At 41.4% G+C, this 11312-nt stretch overlaps 1 protein-coding gene across 3 annotated transcripts in view; it reads left to right on the forward strand.

Moving 5' to 3' along the window:
* Positions 1-11306, forward strand: part of LOC125481153 (copine-3-like) — a 17433-nt gene extending 6127 nt beyond the window's left edge. Inside the window, exons 2-9 of one of the 3 annotated variants that reach the window (XM_048592342.1) lie at positions 510-689; positions 1252-1326; positions 4508-4579; positions 4713-4796; positions 7611-7700; positions 8901-9381; positions 9682-9839; positions 9966-11306. In XM_048592342.1, the coding sequence (XP_048448299.1) occupies positions 510-689; positions 1252-1326; positions 4508-4579; positions 4713-4796; positions 7611-7700; positions 8901-8921 (522 nt within the window). In that variant the 3' untranslated portion in view covers positions 8922-9381; positions 9682-9839; positions 9966-11306. Of the gene's footprint in view, positions 1-509; positions 690-1251; positions 1327-4507; positions 4580-4712; positions 4797-7610; positions 7701-8900; positions 9382-9681; positions 9840-9965 lie in introns of those variants that run through there. The other 2 variants (XM_048592341.1, XM_048592340.1) reach the window with 2 other exon arrangements.
* Positions 11307-11312: the final 6 nt, after the last annotated feature.

Consider the following 11312-nt stretch of genomic DNA (forward strand, 5'->3'; position numbering starts at 1 on the left):
GAAGGGTCTAGGCCCGAAACGTCAGCCTCTCTGCTCCTATGATGCTGCTTGGCCTGCTGTGTTCATCCAGCCCTGCACCTTGTTGTCTCACCTATTTGTGCTATTTGTTTAAGGGTATCCCGTACTGATGAGTCCATTCTGCTGTACTATAATGTCCATTGATTTCAGTGAGGTGGAGTTTGACTACAAAACTGTTTTCATGTGTGCACGGTCGCTGTACCATCAAGTGGTGGTGTTGGTGAGAAACATGGCCTGACATTACATTATATAACATCCAGCATTTGGATTTTGATTCCTTTGGAATAGGATTAGTGTAATGTGTCTGGTCACAAAAGATTGTAAATTGGTTCATACCTGGTTTGAAGACTTCTCTGGTGTGAACATAATTGGTCAAAAAGCTGCTTTTTGTGCTATAGTAACCCACTGATTCATTTCTGATTTGGCTTAGTAAGCTCAAATTAAAAATATTATTATAAGTGATGGTTAATTGTTCCTTTTACCTTTCCTAGATTGGCCGCACAGAAATGGTTAAGAACTGCCTTAGCCCAAAATTTTCAAAGAAATTTATGATAGATTACTATTTTGAACAAGTACAGAAACTGAAATTTGGAGTTTACGATATTGATAACGAAACTTTTGATCTGGGCGATGATGATTTCCTCGGAGAATTTGAATGTACTCTGGGCCAGGTAACTACAAATATTTCGTTCTTTAGTTTGCTAAGTCGCTGGAGCTTTGAATACTTCTACAAAACTGTTTAATTTTGTGCTTCATGGCTTAAGGGAAATAGTTTTGTCATTGCATCCATTGCACTGCAGTAATTATCATGATTTTCTTTTATCGTCAAAATGTTTCTAGATATGATATCAGTGTGATGGATTTTAGTATAAATTCTCTATCATATTTCAGCGTACACTCTTGATCTGCCCTGATGTGTGCAGTGCATATATGAGCAAATGAATTCAGAGCAGAAGTAGGCCATTCGGTCTCTTGAGCCTGCTCCACCATTCGATAACATCATGGCTGATCATCTTGCATTCTGAATTCCACATTCCCATTTAACCCCTTTCGGAACATGTCTCTTTTTCTTGGCAATACTCATTCTGTAACTGAGTGGCAACTCGTTCATTATGTATAATTCTTGCATGTAGGTTTATTGTTAGAGCACAATGATGATTTTCCCCAGACTTTTAGCTTTTGTTTCTGTTAATTATTTTACGATAAACTAATACATTTAAATTGTTTTGACAGATCGTCTCCAGCAAGAAATTGACCAGGCCGCTTGTGTTGCACAATGGGAAGCCGGCAGGAAAAGGGACAATCACGGTATAAACTAAAATACCTTATGTGGTGACTAGAGCATGGTAGTGGTTAGGTGAACCTTTAATTTCCTGATGGGTTTTTGTGGCACTGGCAGGTTTACATGCTTACAGTCCCAGTGTTTGTTGATTGATTGATTGGTACGTATGGGATCAGACAAATCAACAAACTTTGAAGGAGCTCCCACGTGATTAGTGTCCAGCCAGTCTGGTGAAGAATGGGATTTGTGTGAAGTATGTATTTGCAGTTGATTTGAAAGATGTTGTGCTGAATATTACCAGAGATTGGCCAAGAGTCAGAACTTTGGTGAATTTCATGGAGGGCTTTTTCGTGAAGTCTAGCGAGATTTCTCATACTATTCTCTGCAGTGACCTGCTTGTGCTATCTTCTGCACGGTAATCATGGAAACGCTTACTACTGCCTGGACCTCCTGAAATTTCAAGCCATGCACCTGGTGAAGTGCTACCAGCCAGACCTGACTCTTTTTAAGACATGTGAAAAGAGAATCCAAAAATTGTTTTCAAAGGCACATTGGTGGAATAGTTGATACTTTTTTTGCAAATACAAGCACACATTTCGAAGTGTACTGCTCCTTAAGAGCAAACTACATTGGTTGCCTGTTCTTAGCTTCATCCCGCCTTTAGACCCATGTCTAATGGATCGCTGCACTGTCCTAGCACTCATTGCCAGCTAACATCTTCTCATTGTTCATTGTGGGAGCATCCCACACTGAAATTCCCTCCAAATGGTTAAAAACGTTCATTTTTAGTCAATAACAGCAAAAGCGAAAGAATAAAGTCAGGGCCTTCTTGAGAAACTTCCAATGATATCTGGAGCTGGATTTATTGACCTCCTCCAACAACTACAACTGCCATCTATTGTGCTATAGATGACTCCAACTAGTGAGGATTTTTTTTTCCTTTAATTAACATTAATTTTGCTAAGACTCCTTGATGCCACATTAGATCAAATGCTGACTTGATATCATGGCCAGTGATTTGCGCCTCACTCTAGATTTCAGCTCTTTTATCCACGTTCAGACCAAGGCTGTAAAGAGATCAGGAGTCTGGTTGTCGTGGCCAAATCCAAACTGAGCACCAGGGAGCCGATTGTAGCTGTGTAAGTGTCACTTGGCAGCACTTTTGATGACATTTCCTCTTTTGCTGATGATGAAGGAGAAACTGTTAAGATAGCAATTGGATTGGATTATATTTGCGTACAGGACATGTCTGTGCCATTTTCCATAACATATTACAGATACCAGTATTGTAACTTTACGAGAACAACTTGACTAGGTTCTGGAGCCCAAGTCTTCATTACTGCTGCTGGCATTTGTCAGGACCTATAACCTTTGCAGTTTCCAGTTCCTTCAGCTGTTTCTTGATATTAAGTTGAGTGAATTGAATTGCTTTGACTGAGGACTGTGGATGTCTGGAGGAGGGCAAGGTGGATCATCCATTTGGTCCTCCTGGCTGAAGATCGTTGCAAATTTTCAGTCTTGTATTTTGCACTGATGTGCGAGATTCTTCATCATTGAGGTTAGGAATTGTTGTATCATTTCCTCCTCTGGTTGTTAAATTGACTTCCATCATTTATAGATTGTGGAGCAAAATTGGAAAAGTACTGTTTTAAACCAAAACTGTGGATAGAGTTGCACAGTTAAGAGCTGTGCTTTTAAAACTCGTTACTGGAACTCATTTTGTGTTGTATTTATACTGTTGCTTTGTTCAAGTACTGAGGGTTGATGTTTGAAATGTCGTGGCATCATGGATATGTGGGTACAGAAATCGCTTTGCCCAGAGACAGATTGCTGCTGATTTGTTTGTGCAGTCAGGACCAGTTGTGGAGGCCCATTGTCATCAGCATGACAACAAAGCTGCAGCTGAACAGTAGAGAGATAAAAGCTTCCAGACTGCAAGAGACTGAAGAGAAGGAACCAAAAACCTTTAAAAAGAGGTAAATCTCTCCTACCCTTTGCTATAACCTGTTGCCTCTAATCAGTGACCAAAAGGCTGAAAAATCAACGTGTCAACTGCCTCTAATTTGAGAAAACTGGAGGGACCTGGAAATAGGTGACTGGAGATCAGAACGACTTGGAAGAAGCAAAAAGGACACATGACCACAACCTGTGGACTGGTGTTATTCAACTGTGTTTTGCAATAGTTCTTAAACCACCCATAGCATCTATGTTTGTCTGTCTGTGTATGTTTGCATGTTTGTATAGGGCTTTAAAGGGAGGTTGTGGTTTTAGCTAGCAGATATAAATTGACAATTCATATTTTTTATTTCTGTGGTTAGAATTGATTTATTTGTAATAAAATATAGTTTCACATAAAGTGTAGAAACCTCGTCACTATTTTCTGCTATTCCATGTCCATTGGATATGTAATAGGCATGAGTGTGGAGTGTGATAGAATATTCTGCACTTGTCTGGATGGATACAGCTGCAAAATTAATCATGCATAACACCATTCAGTGCCAAAGCAACCTGCTTGGCTGGCATCCCACCTTCAGTATTCACTGTCTCCACCATTGTGGCAGCAGTGTGTACCATTTACAGCAGGCAGTAACCCACCCAATTTCCTTTCATGGCACCTTCCAAACCCGTGACTTCTGCTACCTACAAGAAAAAGAGCAGCAGATATATGGGAACGCCACAACTCTAAATCTCACATCTTCCTGACTTGAAACTAAATAGCCTGACCTGCTCTATTGCTGGATCAAAATGCTGGAACTGCCTCCCAAACAGCATAAGGACAACAGCGGTTCAAGAGGTGCCTTACTACCAATTTTTCTAGGGTGGTAAACCCTTCCCTTGCCAGTGACACAATTATCCCATGAACCTATATTTTTAAAAAAAAAATAGTGGCCTTGTTTCACCTTGCGTTCTAGACATGAATAACTATTTCCCAATCTGCCTGAGTACTTGTTATCTGACTACCTTTTGCTGCAGGAAGGGAATTGAAGTAGCTTTCCCATCAGGCTGGAGATTTGTTTGGCCCTACTTGTATGTTTTTGTTTAACTAGGTATAAGATAGCATTGCTGATTTCCTGGGGCAAGATTTACTTACACCAAGTCTCGCATGCAGATGGGATTTGAGGAGAAAGGTGATAAGTGGAGTAGATGGACTAGTAGAGGTAATTTTTTTTTTTGGTAAAACTTTTCTAATGGCTTTATCCACTTTAGATTTTTGCAGAAGAAGTAAAAGATAACCGAGTGGTAAATTTTGAAGTTCAAGCACGCAAATTGGATAAAAAGGTAGAGCACAGACTTTAAATTAAGTTATTGTATAAAGTCTGTTTTATTGCCACTTACTGATTTACAGTATTAAAGGGTTTCTTTATCTCTAGAACTAAGTTAGTGTTTTACTTTTATTACTTGTATTGAGTAGGATTTTTGGGGAAAATCAGACCCTTATTTGGAATTCTGCAAACAAACAGAAGATGGAAAATGGCAAATGGTGCATCGGACAGAGGTGAGAAATATGTTCTGAAAGGCACAATGATATTGTAAATTCCGTATCAGTCATAATAGTGCCTTTACTTCATACAATGTCCTGACTCTTTAAATAGCATGGTAACGGTCATTTTTCTTTCCAAATGATCTACAACAAATTGGTTAGTTTTTTTTTATTGTGGGGATGTTTCAAAAGTGCAGACCAAGATTTTTAATTAAGGTATACCATATTTTTGAAATAAGGTTGTTACTACTTGATATTGTACTGAAACATAGCCACAGATTTTGTGGGTATCAAAGTTTACATTTCACCTGGCTAAAGGAAAATTAGTACTGATATTTTAAATTGATTTCGAGAAACTCTACTGTCTTAATCCATCAAGCTAAATTAGTAGAAATGTGGGGCCCATTTCTCATGAAGCACAAATATAACAAAACTCACTTCTCTCATTTGCTACCCATCCCTCCCTTACTAGGATATACCATGGTCAAAATTCATTCCACCTTCACGAGCAGGCTGGTGGGGGGTGGTTTTTATGGAACGGGAGGGAAGGCACAGTTAGAGTGCCCATCGCTCATTGCCCGGAGCTTTGAGTATAGGAGTTGGGATGTCATGTTGAGGTTGCACAGGATGTTTGAGAGACATCTTCTTCTGCAGTACTGTGAGCAGTCCTGGTCACCCTGTTATAGGAAGGATATTATTAAACCGGAGTGGGTTCAGAAAAGATTTAACAGGATGTTACTGAGAATGGAGCATTTGAGTTATTAAAAATGGGCTGAATTGGCAAGGGTGTTTTTCACTGGAGCGTAGAACGTTGAGGGGTGACCTTTTATAGAGGTTTGTAAAATCATGAGGAGTATAGATAGGATGAATAGCAAAGGCCTTTTTCCTAAGGTGGGGTAGTTCAAAACTAGGGGGTATATTTTTAAGAGATAGTGGGAACTGCTGATGCTGGAGAATCTGAGATAACAAGGTGTAGAGCTGGATGAACACAGCAGGCCGAGCAGGGAAGCTGACATTTTGGGTCTGGACCCTTCTTCAGAAGATGCTTCAGAAAATATTTTTAAGTTGAGAGGAGAAAGATTTAGGACAAAAGGTGAAACTTTTTGACAGTGTGTGAAATGAACTGCCAGAGGAATTGGTGGATGCAGGTACAGTTACAATATTTAAAAGACATTTGGGTAAGTACACGAGTAGGAAAGGTTTGGAGGGATGTGGGCCAAATGCAGACAAGTGGGACTGGTTTAGTTTGAGAACATGGTCAGCGTGGACTAGTTGGGCCTAAGGGTCTGTTTCCATGCTGTGTGACTCCAGGAGGTGGTTGGACTGTAGGATATGTTTCTGTGCTGTATGACTCTTATGAAATACATCAATTAATTCCATTGTACTGCGCATGTTTCGAATTAATGAATTCTTAAAAAATTTCATACTGGTTGAAGTCCCACCTGCTCCAGAGGCATGTAATAACATCTCTGAACTGGTTGATCAGAAAAATAGGTTAATAAAAATATTCCATGCCGAACTTGACATTGTAGCATTGCTTCATCATCACTCACTGGAGAATTAGCACAAAAGAATTTCAGTCCTATGGCTGCAACGCAATCCACAATAATTTCGACAGTATTGAAAACTTATATAGCTCCTTTAATGTGGAGAATTATTCCCTGGTGTTTCATGGAGTTATTTCTAAAAGTGGATGTTGAAAACAGAACTAGTAGGGTTAACTAAAAGTTGGTCATAGGTGAATTTTAGCAAATATCTGAAAAGAGGAGAACTTGGTTGAGAGACAAAGCAGTTTAAAAAGCAATTTCTATCTTGTTGGGCCCAGGTGGCTGAGGGGTTGGTCATTGGTTGTAGGATAATGGAAGCACACATCCGGAGCCAGAGGAACACAGTGCTTCTAAAGCATTGTAAAGACAGTAAAAATTATTACAACGATTCAGCAAGGCCATGGCGGAATATGGATAAGTGAATGAAAATTTTAAGTTTGAGGCAACTGGAGACGAGGAATCGATAGTTTTCTGAACAGTGGGTGAAGGAAGAAAGTGGACAGCGGAGTTTCAGATAAGCTGTAATGTGTGGAATATGGAGGAAAGTAGATTGATAAAGAGCTCACAGTGACAAATTCTTGCCTGCAAAGAAAGTTGTTTCTTTTTTGTACTTTATAATTGCAGCATTATTCTTTAGAAAATAGTAAATTGGGCATTTGAGTGAATTAGTTTCTGCTGAGTTCTATTAAGTCCATTAATTGAAGAAAATACTGCCAAGACAGTTATTCTGCATGTGCAATGCAATATGAATGTTGTTGCTTCCCCTCCATCAATCAACAAAATTTGGTTACGTTTGTAAACTGCTTTAGACAAACACGTCCTTAAATATGTGGGGTAACATTTTCAGTTAGAACCATAGCATTCCTACAGTGTGGAGCAGACCATTCAGCCCACACTGAGCCTCTGAAGAGCATCCATACCCATGTTATCCCTGTAACTCTGCATTGCTAATTCACCAAGCCTGCATATCCCTGGACACTGTGGGCAATTTAGCATGGCCAATGCACCTAACCTGCACGTCTTTGGACTGTGGGAGGAAACCGGAGCATCTGGACGAAACCCACGCAGATGCAGGGAGAAAGTTGTCCAGGGCTGGATTTGAACCCAGGTCCCTGGCACTGAGGCAGCAGTGCCAATCACTGAACCACCATGCCGTCCTCTATACTTGTCGTACTTTCCATGAACTAAACTTTAATACAGTTATGGTGACAAAAGATGCAGAAAAGCAATTACTTTGTGTGATCCTTCAGCTATTACATTAATGTTTCTTTGTCATTTTCAGGTTATTAAAAAAAATTTGAACCCCACTTGGAAACCATATAAAATTCCTTTGCAGTCACTTTGCAACAGTGACTTACAGAAACCAATCAAGGTATTTTTCATTTTTGCCTACCAGAGATTTTTTTGACATGTTTTTCTCAGCTTGCATTCTCGTTGCTGAATAATAATAGAATGTTTACTTAGCTTATTGTTTGAAAAGATTATTAAACAAGCCATTGACTGAAGCACCAGCTTCAGTGGGAGAGGATTGGTTAGACTGTGCAAGTGACTACTATCTGGTTTAAAGCGTGATACTCTAACTCCTCCTCATGTACCCATTCTTTGGACATCCCTTTTTTCACGTGCTCACCTTCCTGTTTCCTGCTATAAAACTGATTTACCTAGCCAGGCATGCAGTCTTGTTATTTTGTGGAAAATAAACTTGAAGCCTATGAGCAGAGGTTTTTGTTAAATTTTACATCTGTTTACCAACATACACATGTTGTTGCTGCCTTTATTGAGTGTGATAATTTCTTGGATTTGTGACTGCTTCAGCATTCAGTTTTATTTCATGCACCTAATTATTTGTAAGATATACTGGAATATTGGGCGGAATTTAGTGCTAATCACAGAAGGGGGCTAGGAGGGGTGGGATGGGGTTGGGGCTGGGGGTGCTATTGCCTGTAAAATCGGACAGGAAAATATGGCAACCCTGCTGTCTTCCTTACTTGCCCGCTTATATACAACCTTTCTACTTGGATGTCCGTTGAAGTTCTTAAGTGGCCACTTAAAAATCACTTCTTTGCTGTAGCTGGTATTCAACCAGTGGCAGATGGGAATCATAGCATCTGAGCTACCTACCAGAAATTCTGGTTTGAGATTGGGTGGCAGGGGAAGGTTCCTCCTCAACTGGCCCTAGCAAGGAAACACTACCTAAATTCATTCCAGGCTCCAGCAAAGATCTTGCAGCTTGGGCTACCTGCAGTACCAGAAGTGACCACCGTTCCTGATGGTGCTGGCACTAGTAGAGAGCTCCTGACCTCTGATTGGTAGCTGTTGAGTAGAAAATGCTCCTGAACACGATGAGCTTGCTGACACCATCCAAGTAAGTGTCTGTTGGTGTTTGATTGCAGTTGTGCCTCAGAATGGCTGCAGCAGTATTTCCAATTCACCATCACCACCAACATCAAATTCAGTACATAGTGTTGATGGCAATGGCTGAAAGACAGATTATTTGTTTGAAAGTTTTACAAAAATTTTGTTTAAGTGACAAGCTAGTTTCAGAATAATGGGCAGAATTTCCTATTTTCAGTCGGTGATTTGCCAGATGTAATTCATGGTTCCCGATTAGACGTGGCTCACAATGACCTTTCTCACTTTTGTCGTCTGCTCTTCACCTGACAAATTATACCACCGCGCTCTTCTGTCTGTCTTTCCACACAATGGTACAAGAAAGTCCCAAAGTACTTGCCATTGTCAAGATTTCCATTGTTCATGCTGCTGGCACCATTGTTAAAGCCCAGCTGCACCTAACATCAAATGCTGATGGCTAAGAACCACGTCACGCACTGTTGTGTTCCACTGTTATCACTGAAGACATGATCCAGAAAGGAAAAATCGCATCCTGCTTCTTGTATCATGCCCTGGAGGTGCTGTTGGGTGGTGAAGAGGAACGCTATCCGTTATTCATGAGCCAGCCTTGATCCAGATAGAGGCCCAAGTCAGTGCTGTGTCCCAGGATAGAAGGACCATTCAGCAGAAAGGAAGTCAGTGATCCTCTGTGCTCCACAAGGGTAAGTGCCACCACCTTCTCTCTGCTAATGCTCACTCTCAGTGCCACCACTCACTCTCACTCTGCCACTGCACGCAATTCTCGCTAATGCTTGTAGACAGTAGCTCTCACAATTGCATGCAGTGAGACCATTCAGTGGCTCTCATGCACCTCAACCTCTCACATTACTAACTTTTTCTGCCTTCTGCACTTTCTATTCACTAACTGGAGACACCTCATGACTTCTGCTAGTCCTGAATCATAATTAACTGCTCTTCCATCCATTTCTTCATATTCAATCCCTCTCTTTGTCTCATTGCAGGAAATATTGGCCCACAGCAGGCAGAGGGGACCAAGACCAGCAAGTGAATGCCAGATTTTAGGCTCCTCTTTGCCTACAAGGAAAAAAATCTTAGAATTGACCAGAGAACAGCAGTATTACTCGTGGGGGCAGGGAGGCCTCAATGACCAACCTATGCAGTAAGCTTTTTTGTTCTGTTTTACAGTCATTTCCCATTAACATTATATTGCTAATTCATTCTTAAACTGCACCAGCTTTTATCCCTCTTACACAACTAATTCATTCTTCTCTTATGCATGCACTAGTGGTACCCAGCAAACTTCCACCACGAAGAGGCAGTACTGAAGATTCTCAGCTCCACTTCCATCTCTGAGAAGGAATCCACAAAACCTTAAGAAATGTACCAGAATGGCTTTTCCCTGCATTGTCCTGTCCCCTTGATGGATGCTCTATCTGGATTAGGCTCAGAAGCAGCCTGGTCCACACGTTGTCTCCACATTCAGTCGAAGAAGCGAAGTCCCATGTCTCTGGCACTCGGGCTACCAGAGACCAGGCAGAAGATGATCCCAGAGTCTTGGCCATTAATGACTTGTCAAAATACAGCAGGCGGGTTTGTCAGAGGCAGAAGATTGTAGCGTGGTGGAGTCTACCAACATTATCAATACAGTGCTGGCTCTGGAGTGGCAATATCAGTGGCATTGAGAGAACAGGACAAGGGACCTTGATCTTACTCAAGGTGGCCATTCCTTTTGGGTGAGATGGTGGTATTAGCAAACACTCATAGGGAGGAGGAACTACACACAGGCCACTCCCTATTCCCCTCACACTAGGGTAGTTTCAATCCACTTCTATGATCTGTGAAGTCCTGCCTTTCCACAAACAAAATTTCTCCCAATCAACCCAGTGCGATGAACTCCATCCTTGAACTTGCCTGCTCTCCCTAGGATTCCATTGACTGCCCCTTATCCAGCCCCTGACCATTATTGCCTAACGCCCCACGACTGACTCTGGCCCATTCTCTGGACTAATACCTCCATAACACCCGAACTGGTTTCACTTGACCTGCAGGACAGACCATGGCCCAATCTCCAGGCTGCAGTACCTCGGATCACCTAACTCAGTGTGGCCATATGCTAGATTGGAATATTCTTTGACTGACTGACTGACTGATGGTAATCTCCCTTCCCTGCCACCCACTAAGAACTGCTCATTTCTGACTTTCAGACATTTTGCTGGAAGCAAGTGTTTTTGCTACCATGTAAGTTGCACATGCCACAAGTGTGACGCTTTTGTAGACTGACATTTGCTGTTTAGCATTCCTACGCTCACACACACACACCTCACTTACCTCTCCTTCTGTGCCAAATAGCAATATGGCGGCTGTAACTAACCAATAACGAGCCTGTGCAGTAAGGAAGGAACAGTATTAAATGTGCAGAGGCTGGCAGCCTGCAAAATGAGGGCAAAGTGGAGTGAGCATTAAGAAAACAAGCTTACGCATATCTTTAGGATGGTGAAGCCAATGGCTGGTGGTTGGCTGATGCCAGCTTGCATGGATGAAGAGTCTATGAGGATGTTGAACATGGAACATGAAGAAATATTGTGCTGAAGACACAGTTGGATGATGACTGGGATAAGCAATTTGTGAGCTG

The sequence above is a fragment of the Rhincodon typus genome, unplaced genomic scaffold (genome assembly GCF_021869965.1).
Source record: "Rhincodon typus isolate 14 unplaced genomic scaffold, sRhiTyp1.1 hic_rhity00001036, whole genome shotgun sequence".
NCBI classification, from domain to species: domain Eukaryota; kingdom Metazoa; phylum Chordata; class Chondrichthyes; order Orectolobiformes; family Rhincodontidae; genus Rhincodon; species Rhincodon typus.